Source organism: Nipponia nippon, unplaced genomic scaffold (genome assembly GCF_047370975.1).
Source record: "Nipponia nippon isolate SJK-2023a ecotype South Korea unplaced genomic scaffold, ASM4737097v1 scaffold_46, whole genome shotgun sequence".
In the NCBI taxonomy this organism is placed as follows: domain Eukaryota; kingdom Metazoa; phylum Chordata; class Aves; order Pelecaniformes; family Threskiornithidae; genus Nipponia; species Nipponia nippon.
The window spans coordinates 674898-692875 of NW_028262365.1; the positions used below are offsets into that span (position 1 = coordinate 674898).

Genomic DNA, 17978 nt, shown 5'->3' on the forward strand with positions numbered 1-17978 from the left:
CAAAAAAGGGGAAAAAAAAAAGGAACCCCCCTCCCCCCAACCCCCCCCAATTTTGGGGCAAAATCCGGGGATTTCCATCAACGACCGCGACTCCGAACCAATTATTTACACCTTTATTACAATCGCTCTTCTTCGAAACCTCCGGCAGGTGGAAAAAAAAATACCCCCCGCCCCCACCCGGCTTCGATAGCTGGTTTTATTTGGAAATCCCTATAAAATAAAATAATATTAAGTCATTTTACAAAAAGTTCAGGGTTTTTTGGGTTTGGTTGTTGTTTTTTTTTTTTTTTTTTTAACACCCCCCCCCCCGGTTCCAAACAAAACCCGGACGCTGGAAACGCCGAGGGGAAAAATATTTTGGGGGGGGCGACGGGTGCGAAAAACCCAGCGTAAATGTGAAGGCGCGAGGAAAAAAAAAAAAGGAGTTTTATCGCTGGAAAAGAACCATTTTTGGGGTTTTTTTTTTTTTGGCGCGGCGGCGGTTACCTGCTCAGAAATGTGGTTTTTTTCCCCCAAAACGCGGCGGGTTTTCCACGCGTGAGGGTTTTTTTTTTTTTTTTTTTATTTTTTAATCCGCTTTCGGTTGTGTCGCCGGTAAAATTCAGCCGGGAAATGGGGTTTAAGTCCCTTTTCCGATCTTTTTCCGATCGCGGCCGAGCCGGGAAGGGTGATTTCCGCGATGGGGGTGGGGGGGGGAAAAAAGGCACCGAGAGCCTCCGAGCGCAAACCTGCTTATTTTTGGGGGGAAAAACCCCCTTTTTGGGTTGCAAAACACGAGCGAAATCCGATTTGAGGTGAATCGTTTCATCGCGATAATACAATTTTTTTGTTTCCTTGGTTTTTTGGGGGGGGGGGGGTGGATTTTCGTGGTAGACGGCGCAGCCTGGGGGGAGGGGGGGGGGGGCTGTCGATATTTCGGCACCTTCTCGAGGCCTTGAAAAAAAAATCTCCGGGGCCTTGAAAAATCTCCGAGAAGCGGCATAAAAAATATTGAAATCGGATTAAAAAAAAAAAAAAAAGCCAAAGGGACCCAAAACGCCCCCTCCCCACGATTACAAAAGCGATTTCACATGGTTTTTCTTGGATTTTTGGGGAGGGGGGGTTGTGGTTTTGGTTTTTTTGTTTTTTTTTTTTTCCTCATGGTTATTCCCGGTCGCCACAGCAGAATTTTAGAAAAAGACTATAATACAAAGTGGTTTTTTTTTTATTATTTTTGTAGTTCATTCCGGTGTAAAAATGAAGCCCGCGAGGCAGCGGCGCGGCTTTTGAAAGCGAGAAATTAAGAAATCGCGGTAATTTTTCCTCCGGAGAAATCGGGTTTGAAACGCGATTTATTTCCCCCGCCCCGGGGTGATTTCGATCGGGTGCGGGGTGGGGTTGTGTTTTGTTTTTGTTTTTTTTTGGGGGGGGAGGGGGGGAAAAAAAGCGCTAAAATAAAGAAAAGGCTGGTTGTTATCGCGGAGGGAGACGTTGATTCTTCTTTTAAAACGCCGTCTGGGCAACGCGCTTTAGTTCCAGCGGAAACCGAGATTTATATACACGTTATATGGCTAAAGTTGAGCGCTAATGGAATTAAAACAAAAGAAAAGAACCCAAAACTCCCAAATAAATCAAATTACCGACTGCGCGCTGCTAATTCGATGCACGGAGCGGAGGCAGGGTTTGGTTTTTGGGGCTGTTTTCTTCTTTTGTTGATGGTTTTTAATACTACTGGCAGAAAGGGGAAGCCGTGGGATCGAAACCCTTAAAGACGTCTTTAAGGGAAGCGGCGTCTTGTTGGTCGCCGTCCTGAGCCGGGCTGTTCCCCGCGAACGGGCTTCCCGCTCCCGATTTGGCGCTTTGTTTGACCATGCCGTAAACGGAAGGGACCGGGAGGTTGTGGACCCCGGGTTGGGGGGCCGTTTCTTGGGCAGGGGGAACGACGGCGGCGGTTTTGGGCCGAGGCCGGTTATAGCTGTTGTACCTGTCCGTAGCGGATTCGGCGCTCGTTTTTTCCGATTCGGGTTGATCCAAAGCCGATCGTCGGACGAAAAGGGGTTCCTTGGTTTTACCCGCCGTTTTGCCGGAATCGGAGGATTTTGAGGCTGAGTTGCCGTCGTTGGGAGACTCGGAAGCTTTGCTGCCCGAGCTCGGAGTCCTGGGATCGTACAAGCTGATGGCGCTCAGCACGCTGCTCTGCCCGCTGCCTTTGCTCAACCCGCCGGCCGTCAGCAGCCGAGGGTCGTAGGGAGCGATAGCCGGGGCGGCCTCGCCGGCGGACGCCGGTTCTGCCGTTTTAGCGACTCTAGAAACCCCCGTTTCCGCGGATTTTTGTAACCTGGGATCGGCGGGGGCTTTCCGCATCCGAGGGTCGCTGGGTTTGTCGCTCTGGCTGGAAGACGGGCTGCCGGCGGCGTTCACAGTCTTTAATATCCTCGACAGGAGCTCGAAATCGGGGAGACCGGTGCCCGAAGAGGAACCGGCGTCCCCCGACGCGGTTCCCCCCCTCTGCCTGGGATCGGAAAGCCCCGTTTGGGGTCTGTTAAGACGCGGATCGAGGGTAGGCATGGATTGAAGGGCAGCCGGGACGGGAATAAACTCTTGCTTTGGGATCGGTAGCGGAATCAGATCCTCCGGGCTCCACAGGATCATCCGGGCAAAGTTGGGTTTGTTGAGGACGACGTCCTTCTTGATGTGACTGAACTGCTGCAGCTGGGAGCGAGGATCCCGCAGGGAATGGCCCGGGAGAGCATCCAGCGGGATGGTGACGGGTTTATCCCGTAGAGCCCTTTCCCCTTCTTCTTCGTCGGGAAGCAGGGGGGGTTTCTGACCGCCGACGCCGCTGGAATGAGGAGCTTCTGGTTTGGGGGCGGAGGAGGGAATGTGTCGCGCGAGCCTGGGGTCGGTGGGTCCCGAATCCCCGGGGAGAGCCGGGACGGAAAGGTCGGCGTTTCGGGAAAGCCTGGGATCTCGTAAACGCGGATCGGCAGGACGACCGCTCCCTCCCGCTTGGGCTTTTTGCAGGCGAGGGTCGCTGACGCCGGAGGGCGGCCCGATTTCTCCGTGGGAGGGTTGGGCGTGAGGTCTGCCGGAGCTCTGCTGCCTCAGGGTTTTCAAAATGGAGGTGACGCTACTTCCACCGTCGTCTTCGTCGCTGGAATACCAGTTCCCGGTATCGCCTGGGAGGGGGGGAGAAGAGAAAGCCGCTGATAAAAGGCAATTAAAGCACGGTTAAGCCGTGACGCCGACGAGGAGGTCCCCAAAACGCGTCGCCTCTCCCCTCTCAACTCAACGCTGCTCCAATTCCCAGCCGTCCCCGTCTTTGGCCGAAACGGGGGACGACGCGGGAGAGCCTCGGCCTCCCCGCTCTCGTTTTCGCAGCCCAAATTACCGGAGAGCCGTAAGCATCCCTCTCTTCCTCTTCCTCCTGTCTGCAGCAGACTCCGATTTCACCACAATTTAAGCCAGCAACCCTATCTCCTTCACCTTCTGGCCAGCCGTTCCCGTTTCTTCGGCAGACCCGCTCCCCTTCCTTCACCAGCGACGCGCCCTTTCGACTGCCGCTTTTCTCCGAGGCACTCGGCACCCCTCGTCCCCTAAAGAATTCCTCCCCACCACCCCCATTTCTCCCACAGCCCCCTCTTTTTCGGAAATCGCACCTCTGGGTGGGTGGAAACCGAAGCAGATCCGAGTTATCCCCCTCCACGCGCCCGGATTTGAACGGAAAAATGTATTTTGCCACTTGCCTTCCTCATTTTCACGGTCCTGCTTATTGCTCTCGGCTAGCCTCCGAGCTCGCTCCTCTTCCTCTTGCTGCTTCTGCTGGATTCGCAAGTAAAGCGCTCTCTGCGCCGACGGCATGAAATCGGGAATGCTGCCCGGCGGTTTCGCTAAGCCGGGCGGGCCTCCTTCGCACAAGGCATCGTGATCCAAGGAGGGATCGGGAAACATGTGCTCTCCCGGAGGCCCTTCCATGTCCTCGTAACCACCGTAGTCTTCTGCCGAGGAAAGAGCATCGCGTGTTAAAAGAAAATCTCAAAGCTGGGAAAAACAACCCGATTTTTCCCCCTCTCGGCCTGCCGCTGTGCCCGGGGATCCCGGGAACAACCCGTCTCCGAGCCGGCGTGTCCGGCGAAGCGCGTACGAGCCGATCCCGGCAGATTTTTGGGACGTACCTGGGTCTCCCATCATGCCGTGATCCATCTCCAGACCTTCTTGCTGCTGGTAAAAATTCTCATAGAAACCTTGCGGCGGTGGGACGGGCGGCATCATGCCGGAGTGGGGGGAATCATCCGGTCCGTAGGGCATCATGGGGGGTCCGGGCCCCATCGGAGGGCCGGGATTCATTCCCGGACCCATCGGCATGTCGGGGTGCATGTCGGGGTGCATGTCGGGGTGCATGTCAGGGTGCATGTCAGGGTGCATGTCTGGGTGCATATCGGGGTGCATGTCGGGGTGCATGGGTCCAGGCATTGGTCCGGGGGGTCCTCCTGGCCCGGGGAACCTGGGGGGAGGTGGGCCTGGGTGCCTGAAAGAGGAAAAGAGAAGGAAATTTCGCTTTAACGCGCGCTTGCTGCTTCTGAAGGGACGGACCCGGGGCTCTCTGAGCGGCAGCACCCGCGCCGGAGCCAAAAACGGAGAGCAACCTCTTTTCTACGCGCTCGCGCCCGCCGTCAGCGGCTGCGTCGGGGCAGAGCTCCTCGTTGGACGCAAAAATCTGCCGTCCCCGTCCTTCTCCCCGCTACCGGGAGATGGTGACGCTCACCTCACGCCCAGCTTCTCCGCCAGCTGCCCGGTCGGCCGTACGACGATCTCAAACAGCGAGGGAATCTTTTTATACATGTCCTGTTGTTGCTGCAACTGCTGCGGCGAGAGAGGCTCGTGCATCGGCGGCGGCATCTGAGGCCCCGGCGGTGGAAGCGGTGGCGGCGGAGGAGGAGGAGGGCCGCCGGGGATCGGTCTCCCGTTCGGAGAGGTTGGAGCCGGCGGGCCGGGAGGGCGAGGAGGCGTGGGCAGCAAGCCGACCCCCGGGGGTGGTTTGGGGAGAGGATTGATGCCCTGTTTCTTTAGCTCTTCCACTTCTTTCTCATCCTCAGCGCCTGCTTCTGCATCATCCGCCAGCATCTGGGAAGACAAAGGAGTAAGAACGGATCCGCGGAGCTCGCCCGACACGCTCCAGAAATCCTCTCCACCTGCGGGATCTGCTTCCACGGAAGAAAAACAGAGGGCGAACCTGCGTTAATACCCGCCCCGTACCTTGTCCAGAAGCTCCCGTGTCTCCTCGGTGAGCGGATCGTGGGAAAACATGCAGTCATCCCCGTTGATACAGTTGCCCGTGGTGTGGAACAGCTTGCAAGGGAAGTCCCGTAGCATTTATTAAGGAAAATAAACCCCAAGAGCGAGTTATTCCTACAGCCGGAGAGGCCATAGATGCTTTTCGCTTCGAAATGCGGCTCTCACCGTGGAGGATTTTCGCGGTCACGACACTGATATGAAACGACCGTTGCCAGAAACACCCCGCTTTCCTTTTTGCCGTGTTTTTCTGTAGGTGCAACGGCCACAAACCTCATTTCTTCAACAGGAACGGCGAGGCTAAGAAGGAACCGGGAGGGCTGTCCGCGGCCCCGGTCGTTCAGCCTGTCAGCGGAGGACGTGTCACCCAGGAACGGCCTTTTTTTGTCCCCCCGATCCCCCCCCCATGCATCTACGCAGAGTAAACGGCACTGATTTAAGGCTGGCTGAATAAACCGGTAAAAACCCGAAAGGATATCATGCATGTAAGGGCAGTTTTCAGCCCTGGCGCAGTAGCCGGTGATGTAGAACTTGCACAGTTCCCGTTTCTTTGGTAGTTCAATGTCATGACTGAAATTGCAGTGGTCGCCCTGTTCGGAAACAACACGACGGCGCCTTAGCAGCTGGAAGCGCAAAGGCGTTTGTCAGCAGCCCGGAACAAACCTAGGCCGGACGGGGAGAGGTGTACCCTTCACAAAATGCTCCTGGGAGGCAGGAATCCCTCCCCGAGATGGGTTAAAACCCGGACCTGACGCTTCAGTGACCGTTCCGCGTGCCTATAAAGAGATCTACAGCAATATTCTTGAATGATTCCCTTACCCAGGTACATCTGCCTTCCACAAAGTATTTGCAGATCACTTTCCCTTTCTTATCCGACTGCTGGTGGGGTTTGTCGTGGTCGTTCCGCCGGTAATTTCCACCGCCTCCTCCATCCTATCGGAAGCAGATTATATGAGTTGACAAAGAAGTTGAAATACAAAGCAACAGATCACATGAGAGAAATTAAAACTTCCTACGCGGCTGTCTCCGAGAGGGAAAAACACCGAGATTTGGGATGAAAAAGGGAGGCGAAGACGAGCGCGCTGAGCCTAGCAGGCTCCTGAGCACGGCTCGAGGGGCCTGTCAGCGGATCGGAATCCAAAACATCCGTCCCCTTCGGAGACGGGACGACTTTTGTGGATCCCGGGGAAGACGCGTTTGGTTTTTTTGCTCCTGCGAAGGCTTTCTTCGAAGCCTGACTGGATTGACGGAGGGGGATGGTGGAAAGGGGGGGCAGCCAGCACTGCAGCAAGCCAGTAGAAAACAAAGAGCTCCTTACCCCCATGTCCTCATCGTAGTAATCGTCGTCCTCGTTCATTCCACCTCCTTTCCCCATTCCGCTTCTGTTTCCACCTCTGCCTCGTCCTCTGCCCATTCCTTTATTTCCTCTTCCTCTGGGGCCACGACCACGTCCTCGATTTAAACCTGAAACAGGCCCCCTCCTTTCTCATTTCTCTCCTTCCGTAAAAAGCGAGCGAGAGAGAGAGCGGAAAGCAGGGACCGTCGCGGCACAGCTCGTTATCCCACTCACCCCGTCCCCGATTCTCCTTACTCCTGCGGTACTGATTCAGCTCTTTCGAGTAGTCGTCGTACTCGTCATCGCCCATGGGCTCCTCGTTATCGCAGTACTGCAAACGAGAAAGATCGGTGCCTTCAGCGAGCGGGGATGAAGCGCGGCCCGGTTCCCCCTCGAACGCAGGCGCCCCGATGGTGAAAAAGAAGATTCGCTCGCCTCCGTGGTTCCCCGGGAGCAGGTCAGAGACTCGGGACTTACTTCCATCTCTTCGTCATACATTTCCTCCTCTTCCTCGGGGTGGTCGCCTCTGCCTCGCCCTCGGTTCCCTCGGCCCATGCCTCGGCCTCCTCTCATTCCCCCTCTGCCACCTCGCCCTCGGTACCCTCTGCCTCGGCCGCGGCCACCTGGCGAAACGAAGGGGACGGGGTCGGCTTTGTGCTGCGTTTCACCCCTCAGGGACATTAAAAAAAGCACAATAATACGCCAGAGAAGGCAAAATAAATAATAACCTTTCAGTACGGGATTAGTGGCATCTTAAAACCTTGTTTCTAAGTGAATCAGCTTTTAATATGCTAAAAGAACGGAGTTTTCCCAAGCCAAAGGATAACCTTTTTTAAAAAAAAAAAGCAACGCCGTGCGACCACGTCAGCTGCTGCACAGGTATGTTAGACCGGTAACGTAGACCTGTGTACTCCAGAAGCGATGATATCGGACTCGTTACGCTATCGCTCGACTGCCTTTTCCTTTCGTATAAATGTTTTGTTTTATTTTATCCATTTTCAACCGCTTACGTGCTTTTAAAACGATCTACTCCAGCAAGAAAAATGCTTATTTAAAACGTTCAATTATCCACGGGGATCTGAACGTTCCCCTCGGAGCGGAAAAGAGGAAACAACACTTTCCCCTGTCACAAACTAACACCGCTGGGCGGTTTAGGCCATTGCAGCTGGCTCTCCGCAGTTCACCTTCAGGAAGCTTCCCGCACGTGTCGGGCCTTATTCGGCCGCAGATCAGCTAAACGAGCTGCGGGTAACGAGCGTCGGAGATACGGTGAAGAAAGGAACGTTGAAACGTACCTCGCCCCCGGTGGGAGCCTTCCTTTGCTCTCCGGTATTGATTCAGCTCTTTCGCAAAGTCATCGTAATCTTCCTTCCCTAGATCTTCGTCCTCCTCCCCCTCGTACTGACCGTACTCCTCGTTCTCGTAGTCCTCATACATGCCGTAATTCTTGCTCTCCATTTTAGAGTAGCTCTTCTTTTGCATGGGAGCGCTGTGAGAGGACGGATACTGCTGGTGGGACTTTGGGAAAAGCAGAGAGGTTAGGGATGAAGGAATGTCTCAAGCCCAAAATCATGACTTAATTTTTAAAAATCATTAAAAAAAAAAAAAAAAACCCAACAAAGAACAGGTAGGTGAAAAATAAACAGGCTCAAGGACCAGAGCCAAAGCGTGTGGCCCATAGATGGAGCTAGCCGGGCACCTGCGCTCAAATCTTGCAGCGGCTCTGAACCAGAGAGCGGCTTCCCCTTCCCTGCCCGCTGGCGGGTACTTACGGAAGAGTAGGGAGGGCTGTATTCCCTGTATTTTCTGTGTCCCTTTTCACCAGGACTGAAGTCCGAGTCCTCGCTGTAATCGGAGAAGTCATCGCTGGAAGAAGCGTGGCGCTGCGAGGCGAGGAAAAACGCGCGGTGCGATTTGATTACAGGCCGGCTCTGACTCCGACGCTGCTGCCAGGCCTCTGGCCCTTCTGTGCAACACGACTAAGTCTCCCTTTGTCTATTTTTTTTTTTAGGAAACTCAGTTTTTGTTTAACAAAATCTTGACTGAATTACAAACTTGGAAGCCTGCTAGCGGGTTATCTAAGGAAGACAAACACGATACGCCTCCTGCGCTCCAGAAATTCCTGGAACTTCAGTAACGAACATCCTTGATTTTGCAAATACGGCCGTCTGCAACCCGCTTTGAGGTAAATACCTAACTCCAACGTAATTCCCTAACTCAAAAGTAACGAGCAAAGTAATTCCCTAACTCAAAACCTGTTTTCTTTCCGCTCTGCGTCCTCAGACGGACGAGAGTGCTGCAGCATTTTTATCCTTCTACCCGCGGACCTCGGTGCCCCGCTGCTGTGCTTGCCAGTCCTCGGAGGAGGAAGGCGTTGAGGAGCTGAACCCCGAGAAATCCTGCGAGCGCTCCCACCTCGCAATTATCGTTAGGGGAAGAGCCTCAAACCACCCATAATAACGTTAGAGGAGGAATTCCCTGGAGACGCCTGATGGCAGAGGAAGGCAGACGGGAGCTGGGATCCCGGAGGACCCGGGAGGCAAAAGCAGCGCGTGGCTCACCTTGTGTTTGGATTTCCTTTTCTTCTTGGATCTCCTCTTCTCTTTCTCTCTCTCTTTCCGACGCTTGCGCTTCATCCGTCGATGGGCCTTCTCGTCATCTGAATCGCTGTGGTGCTTCTCCCCTTTCTCCTTCCGACCTCTCTCTTGAGATTCGGAGGGATCCTGCGCCTCCTCCCCTCCGTCGTCCTCCAGCTCCCCTTCTTCCAGTTCTCCATCCTCCCTGTAAAGCAGACAGGCACGTTTAATTCCCCTGATTCAAAAAAAAAAAAAAAAAGAAAAGAAAACCCGCTTCCTCCGCTCACCAGCCAGCCAGGCACTCGGCTCCCAAAGTGCTCCCAAATTCCTAATCGCCGTGGTTTTAAATATCTGACCGCAAATACCGATTCTGTTCGTCTCTGCCACCGAAACCTGCTCAAGCTCTCGCTCAGCCTGGAGTTAAACACGGCGAAGAAGCATCTCGCAAACAACAAACCGAAGCCCCAACGTTATGGTGTTCAACTTTCGCACGCCACTAGTGCAAATCCACTCCCAGAATGGAAATTAATGCTTCGATAAAAGGTTCGGTCCGCTGCAAGAACCGACATCGATGTTTTAATAAAACAGTTGGTCCTCCAGAAGACAAGAATAAGCAAGTACCGCGTTGGTTTGCCCAATCTAGAGAGGTGCGCCCAGTTCTTTCCACTCTCTCTGCCTCCTGCTACCCTTCACCCACCGCTGCGGTTAGCGGAGGTGATAAAGCAAATCTGAGACTTCCTCAAGAGGATTCCCCAAGCCTCACTCAATTAAATTCAACTAGAAATTACTGGGATACGGGTTACAAGAAGCTTTTTACGACCTCGTAACGGATTAAACGTGTGTTACAGCACGGGTTCAATCCGCTCCTGCCTTTTCCTTCTCTCCCGACAGGTCCCCGGTTTGTCGCCGCGTGATTTAAAACAAGAGTGGGGTCTCCTCCTCCCTTTTCACTTAAGGTAAGCTATAATTAAAAACATAAACGCCGGCTTGTTTATATACGTCACGGTCGCTCACAAACAACAATTAAGGAGCTGAAATGGGGTTTAGGAACGGCATTTGGAAAAAGCCGTGCTGCACGAGCGAGCTGACCTGTTAACTTCAGGTTACGTTAACCAAAAAAACCCAAGAAAAACTGAATTATTTCCCCAGACGCATTAAAAAAAACTACAAAAACCAGGGTTAACAATCCCCGGGAAGCATCCCGGGGAGGTTTCGGCATCGCGGAGAGCAAACGCTCGCATCCAGCCGCCCGGTCCGACTCCGATGCAAAGCTCCCCTCTTGTTTTTTTGTTTGCGCTCGCACCATTTTAATAACAGACTAGCTCCCAAATCAAGCTCGCTTAAGTATTACTCACGAAGCTCTTAACCCTGACACGTAATTCCTAGGGGTATATACAAGTTTTAAAGGCGAGAATCAGCGGCAACGACTTCCGTCGCAGGAACGCAGCATCCTTCAGGTGTTTGTGTTCAGCGAGATCAGTTTTGGAACAAGGCCTGAGAAACTCAGGCTGCGCACAAAGAAGTAAAAACGGAAACAAAAGCAGCTGACGGAAAGGAATTTAAATATCCGTGTATTTAAATACTGAAATAAAAGTCCTGCCAAAGCCTCTCTCCTTTCCCCAGAGGGACAGGTTCATCAATAAATGAATTTCAAACTAGAAACGCCAACCGGCTTTCTGGATCCAGTTTCCAGCAACCTACTAGCGAGCACAGCGAAGCGAAACACCGAGGCAGCTCGGCCCGGGCCAGGCTCGTAGGAAACGAGGAGCTGCTCTAAAGCCCGCTGCGGCCCGATACGCAGCCATACGTCTTTGCAAAAAAAAAAAAAAAGGCTATTCCCTTCGGCATGGCTCCGTTGAAATCAGTGTCATTTACCCTCTCCCAGAAGGCCTCGCCGGCCGGGGATCGCGATCGCTCGCTGCCTTCAGAGAGGAACGAACGCGTGCCGCTAACGCCTTAATTGGAATTTTTCAGGAGCGATAATTAGCCTTCGGTTTGGATAGTACAGGCGCTTTTACCCCGCCTTGAGTTGCTCCGGTCCGATATCGAGGTTTAGAGGAGGCTACGCCCCTGGAGCCGCGTCCCCATCGACAATCGCGCTATTAAATTCGCCGTGGTTACAGAAACGAGGACCGAAAAGGCTCCAAAGCGTAAAAATGTTGCGGCCGTTGCAAGGATTATTTGAAAAGCACCAAGCGACGGGACGAGGCCGAACCCTCAAAACAATCGCGGAGCTGTTTAGCAGATGCAAATTAATGATTTAATCAACACGCATCTCCTAAAGAAGGAAAGTCTGATTATATAGACGCTTAGACACCAAACGACATCGTAAGACGGGCAATATCATCTCCTGCCGTTTTTTAACTCCAGTTCTGCCGGATTTGAGTAGGTTTGGGCCAGAAACGATCCATCAGCCTCTCAGAGGGGTTTATTTAGCGCTGGGAAAAGCGCTCTGAAAAGTTTCAGGCAAGTATTACGGAAGCATTGACTTTGCCTCATGGTTTTAAACACAACGAAAGGGAGGCATTTGAAACACGGCAACCGGCGAGTACGGGCGTTTGAACCGAACGATTTCTAAGGCTGGATGGAAAAAAAAATTAAAAGCAATTAAAGCAGGGTTGCGCATTTTCGGGGGACGGCTCACCGTGGAGAGTCGCTGCGGGTATGCGGTGAAGAAGCCATGTCTGTTAAGCAACTATTGGTATTGCAGAAAACACTGACTGGGGGAAAATTCTTCCCCGAATCCGCGCTCATCTCGGGCTTTCCTATCGCTCCTGCCCGCCTGATCTATAGGGGACGGTCCCCGGCGCAGCACGCATCCTCAGTGAAGGACCCACGCCGGCTGCCGCGCGGCGTTTGTGACCTCAGCGCCACGGCAATGACGTAACACGGCGGTGACGACGCCTGGAAAAAAAACAAAAGCCCTTTCCAATCGTTATCCTGCCATACCGACAGCCTGAGCGCTTTGCTACGGGAGAAATAGTAGGAATGACGGCGTTATGAGAAAATTCAGTGGGTTTTTGCTCTCCTGGCCACTGAAGAACAGCGCAAGAATTAAAACATTATCTTAAAATACATTATGTCACTTTATACAGCTGAGGCTTTGTTAAATTTGGAAATGAGTGTAACGAAGCGACAAATGAGCGGCCTAGACGGCGGATTTACTGTCAGTTATAGCTGATACACCCTCCTAACCCTATTAAGGATATTATTGCTCCTTACACCTGAAAGAAACCCCGTCGAAAATAAACCTCTTGGCTCCCGTCCTTGGAAAAACACAAGTGGTTTTTTACTGGTTTTAAGAAAAGAGCGAGCTCTGTGCGCTCTCACCTGCTCTATACAGACGTGTGCCTCGGAATAACTTCTATACAATACCCCAATAAAAAAAAAAAACCTATTTAATAGCCGACCTGCTGGAAGAAACCTTCCTTTATACGGCGGCTTTTTGCACAAGAGGTGCAGCTGAGCGTGAAATCGGCCGCCCCGGTGCGTGATCTGGTTTTGCCGGAGCGGATCCACGGATGCCGAGAGCAGGGAAGGGGGTTCGTGTACAAAGGTAGATCTCGGTTTAACTTCAAGGAACGTAAAGCACGGAGGGGGTGAAAATGCTTTTTTTTTTTTTTCTTTCTCCGAGCGATGCAGCGGGAAGGCTTTGAAAATAAAGCGCAAACGCTCTGGAAGTCACCGGATTGCAAATCCGCGCAATTGAATCTGACGATAAGCAAACGTTGGCTCCTAATTTTACGTGATTTTAAGTAAAATGCTTGAGGGGGACTTAAGCTGCGCAGACGCGTGCTTATCTTTAGGACAGACACCTTCTGCCTCAAGCTGAGCGACCGTGAGAGTTTAAAGTTGATTTCTAACAATTTGATGTATTTGACAGCGTACTCCACGGCAGGGCAGGCGGGGGGGGGGGGGGGGGACTTATCAGATGGCAAATTAAAATCGTAAACTCGATAAAACCAATTAAAACCTGAAAATTAACCATAAACCAACTGGCTGAGCTCGAGGGGGAGTGGGTTTTTTGGCGAGAGCGGATCATCCCGGCCGAGAACAACTCTCCGCAACCTCTTTCAGAGCGGGATTTAAAACCAGACCCCTCCGCCTGTACAGCGCGGCAGGGATACCACGCTGCTTTGAGGGGAATTTAGCTCTTTTTAGGACAGACGCGTCGTTTTTGCTCATTCTCTGCATTTTAAGGTTTTCTCGTGAAAACGCAAGGCCAGGCTTTTCAGAGTGACCGCTACATCCAGCTAAAGGTTATTAATCACACATTGAACGCTTCAGCAGAAGTTTACTGCCTCGCCACCGACTTGCTCGGAGGAAACGTATCCTACCCCAGCATCGCACCTGCACGCTCCGCACCGGAGAAAATAATTCGGTGAGATCTCTATTCCTTCACCAAAACACTGATTATTCCAGAATAATCCCAAAGGAACTAAGCCCTCCTCCGGCCCGCCAGCGTGGCCGCCTTCCATTTTATTCCAAGTGGAAACCAGGGGAAAGACATCAATCAAGAAATAAAAGGAGCACCGCTTTGAAGGCAGCGGGGCCGCGCTGCCTCATTCAAACTGCGCGGACTAGGGCAGAAGTCCTTCAAATTTATCAGCTTTTTATATTTTCTATATAGTTTGGGTTTGGGGCTTGTTTTTTTCATTATGGTAACAAATATGTTGTATCAATTTATAAGAGGCTTGGAGAGAGACCCCTTTAGCCCGCTCCTGGCTGTAACTGGGGCAAATCCTCCTCCTGACATCCCTAAAACCCGTGTTTTTAAGCGATGTTTATCCTAAGGGAAACTTTCGAGCGCTATTTGGTCACAACCCAAAGATTTCTCGGGGAACGGGCTCGACTCAGCTGCTAATTCTGAACGTCCTCTCTGCTCCCAGGTTAGCTCCTTCCCGCTCCTCCTATCCGAATCCTTCAGTGAAATCCTAACGCTGAGCGCTGACGTCCTCGCTGCCACAGCACGGCTGATGCCACAGCAACGGGATACGTCCCGGGCCCTGGAAAAAAAAAAAGCTGCTGGGGTCTAGGATTTGCTTTAGCCCTTCCTTTAACCCGGTACAACAAAGCCTCGCTCGACCCAAGGAGCCTCAGCCGAACAATTACGCTCTTAGGAAAAAAAAAAAAAAAACCTGTCCCTGCGAAAAAAAAAAAAAAAAAAAAAGAAAAAGATTCCTGGCGGGTGCTTTGCTGCGCTATCAGAAGTTGCTCCCGTTTTCCAGGGAGCGACTCACGGTACCGATGTTAAATGCTTGCCTGCGTGTTTGCACGATTAAAAAGGTAATCTCTAGCAAATCGTGAGCGCTAGGAGGAGGTTAAGCCCGATTAAAAATGGGTCAGGGGAAGCAAGGCACGAGGAAAAGCCCCAAACAAGAAGCTGGACTCCTACTGCTAATATTTAACTCTCTCTATATATAAAAAAAAAAAATACTACTCGCTTTATGGAACCAGTCAACAACTCCTGTAAACTTGGCAGTACAATCCCTGAAAACTCCTGACATTCGAACAATTCCTGGTTCTTCCGCCCCTCAACAGGGAGAAAATGAACCTAAACTTTTCCGGCAGCTTATTTTCCTTCTTTTCTACCGCATCTGTCCTTTCCAACTCATCTTGGTATGGATTAAAAAATTTGCTTATGCCATTAGCAGCGGAGAATCAAAAACCAGTTGGGATTTTTCCGGGATCAAGAGTGGAAATATAAAGCTTAACATGTACGTACATTTAGATGAAGAACAGAACAAAGTTACTAATTGAATATATTAGGGGGGGAAATCGATGCTATGAGGTCGCACTCTCTCTGAACTAGAGACATTTCGGCCAGACCGGTAACGTTGTCAAGTTCTGATGGTGAACCTTTGATCGAGGGGGGGGGGGGGGGGGGCAAAAAAAAAAAATAAAAAATCCCAGCTTTATGATTTCGTGGTAAAGTTAAGCTGCAGAAGGTGCAGGGACCATAAGGGTCCCGTCACAAACATTTCAAAACAGCGACAAAAAGGCGTAAAAGACATCACTGGATATTGTTTTATGTGAAAACCCCTTTCTGGAATGCAATTAAATCTATAACGAAAAGCCCTCTAATTTGCTCTAGGAAGTGCTTGCGTTATTTTACAGTTTAAGCAGATGTAAACACCTTTTTCTTTCTTTTTTTCAGGGAATCAAGACAAGAGGGAAACAAACCACCACAATTTCACACAACTGTATCGGCGTGCTTAGAGGAAACACTGGGGTTTTTTCCACCCGAGAACAATGTAAGCTGGATGAAAAGGGGCAAAAGTGTGTGGTTTTGGTCTCCAGGAAAAACTAAGCCAAGAAATTAAATTAATTGGAGGGGGAGAAATACCCAAGACTGTGCATGGTGTTCTTACTTCGACCTTGAATCGTGTGAAGTAGCGTGAGGAAGAAACTTGAGCTTTTCGTAACGCACCTGATCGACAAAGGAAAAGAAAGGGAGAAGGAAAATCGAGGACGCTAACGAGATTTGTTACAAACTGGGTGCTTGCACTGTACTTCAATTTCTCTAATTATCCGACATGAGGCTGTACATGGGGATGGGGGGGAAAAATGTGTGATGACATTTGGGAAACGGTGCTTTCTTTGCCACCTTTTTTTTTTTTTTTTTTTTTCTTTTCTTTTTGACACACTTTTGGAGTTGTTTAACAAAACTTTTTAACATCTTTTTCTGCTTTACGGGCAGACCCGCACCCCGGGGCAGCCGGTTTACAGTCAACGTAATGGAATGAGGATGGAGTTTGCAGACAAAGCAATGGATCCGCATCCTACGTCTAGATGGCATCAAGGGTCAGAGTGGTATGAGTTTTACCGAGGCATCTCAGTGCTACTTCAACTGGAAACGTCACAACAGACATATTTGGGAGTAAATTGTGTGCTTTTGTGACTTTTTTTTTTTTTTTTTTTTTTGTCTTTTAAACATTCACATCGGCGGGGTGCACAACTCTATCGGGCATTACAAAGGGGGAGAATTCTGCTTGGTTTGTACACAGACGGGATCAACTCACTGCTTACACGAAACGTACCCTGCAGACGATCTCAGGACTGATTTGGTGGCGGGGAGGGAGAGGAGGAGGGGGGGAGAAAGGCAGGAAAAGGTATAATTTAATTATTCAATAAAAGAGCTTACTTACCAACCCAACCCTGCATCACATGGAAAACAAAACCTCCTCAGAGACAAAGGCACGCTAACGCGTACAAGCGGCTCTCTGCGCTGCACACCTGCCCTCCAGGGGAGTGGAAAGGCAGCAAACCTCCCTCCCTTCTTTTTTTTAATCTTTTTTTTCCAGACATACATGCTGAAGCTGTTTATTTTTGCCGATGCTTTCTGGCTATATGGTTTCAACTAAGAAAATAAAATTAAAAAAAAAAAAAAAAAGTGCTAATAAAGGAAACGGCTAAAGTTATGTCGGGGAGGGGGGAAGGAGGTGCTTTACGTACATCTCAGAGGAAAGAGGGGAGAGAGAAATATATATTTTTAAACTTTTTACTACCTGGAGCACTGGAGGTGAGCCTTTCTCTATTTTTATACATATATATATTTCTCTATCTATATTTTTAAACTTTTTACTACCTGGAGCACTGGAGGTGAGCCTTTCTCTCTCTCTCTTTATATATATAAATTTCTCTATCTATATTTTTAAACTTTTTACTACCTGGAGCACTGGAGGTGAGCCTTTCTCTAGCAAGGGGGGGGTGATGGAGGCTATCGCCCCCCAACACCCCCCCCTGTACCCCCAACCCTCCGTACCTTCCTGCCCCCGCCTGCACTCCCTGTTTGAGCCAAGGAATATTTTTAAGAAGCAGCAGGAAGACAAAGGGGACGTTAATGAGGCCAGCCCTGCCCAGGAGAAATAACGTCATTAAAGACCTCATTAAGGACCCCCCCGTTTTTAAAAAAAAAAGTAAAATAAAAAAAAAAAAAAAAAAGGCAGCTAGGAGCCCCCCCCCCCCCAGCAGCTAAGACCCCCCTGGCCTCCTCCAGACCCTCGCTCCTCTCATAAACCCCCTCTAAACCCCCCCAGCACCCCCCCACCGTGGTACCCCAGGCCCTACGCTGCCCTCAGGGCCCGGCTCAACCCAGGCCGCGGCCCCCTCCTCCTCCTCCTCCCTCGGCCTCCTGCTCTACCCAGGACCCCCCCCCCCCAAATATCCCCCGCTGTCCCTGCCTCTGGCCCCGCTTCCTCCTCCACCTCCTCCTCCTCCTCGGAGACCCCCCTCCGGGCCCCGCTTATCCCCCCCCTCCCCAAAGCCGGGCCTACCCCCCCCCCCCCCGCCCGCCTTAGGCCTGCGCCCTGGCCTCCCCCCCCCCCCCCGGCCCCCCACCAACCGGTCGCCCCGCGTCCCGTCCAACCCCCCCCCCAAACCTGGTCCGGCGAGCCGGACAGACAGACACAGACAGACAGAGAGGCTCTCGGGAGAGGCGGTTACTGGACCTTTCGTCCGGGCCGTGGTGGTGTTGGAGCGGCGGCGGCGGCCGGGGGAGGCTGCAGCTGCCGCTGTCGTGGTGGTGGCAGGACGGAGAAGGGGGGGTGGAGTGCGGGCTGGGGGGGAAGCGGCGGCGGCGGGGGGGACACTCGGGCTCTCCACGGCCATGGGCAAGAGGGACGGTGGGGGGGAGGGGGGGAAAGCGAACGGGGGAGGGGGGGAAGGGGGGCACAGTCACTGTACAGCGCGGGGGTCGGTACGGCCCGGCCCGGCCCGGCTTATCCGCCCGCCCGCCCCGCGCTCCACGGGCAGGCACACAAAATGGCGCCCGCCGGCACGCAGCCGCGCCGAGG

At 52.0% G+C, this 17978-nt stretch overlaps 1 protein-coding gene across 5 annotated transcripts; it reads right to left on the reverse strand.

Annotated features, from left to right (window-relative positions):
• Positions 1-300: 300 nt before the first annotated feature.
• On the reverse strand, positions 301-17751 carry ZC3H4 (zinc finger CCCH-type containing 4). Of its 5 annotated transcripts, none has more exons than XM_087729684.1 (16): positions 17634-17751; positions 16332-16543; positions 15530-15613; positions 9169-9388; positions 8380-8490; positions 7903-8125; positions 7085-7230; positions 6842-6938; positions 6590-6735; positions 6091-6204; positions 5750-5861; positions 5236-5345; positions 4745-5103; positions 4155-4507; positions 3726-3977; positions 301-3158 (listed from the first exon to the last, which is right to left on the reverse strand). In XM_087729684.1, exons 2-16 carry the CDS (start codon positions 16493-16495, stop codon positions 1708-1710), a joined length of 3942 nt encoding a protein of 1313 aa, XP_087585810.1. In that variant the 5' UTR covers positions 16496-16543; positions 17634-17751; the 3' UTR covers positions 301-1707. The 5 variants fall into 5 exon arrangements, with proteins under 5 accessions (XP_087585810.1, XP_087585811.1, XP_087585813.1 ...); XM_087729685.1 differs by lacking the exon at positions 17634-17751 and adding an exon at positions 11828-12087 and having other exon boundaries at positions 16332-16468; XM_087729687.1 differs by lacking the exons at positions 15530-15613; positions 16332-16543 and adding an exon at positions 11828-12087 and having other exon boundaries at positions 17634-17750.
• Between the last annotated feature and the right edge of the window lie 227 nt (positions 17752-17978).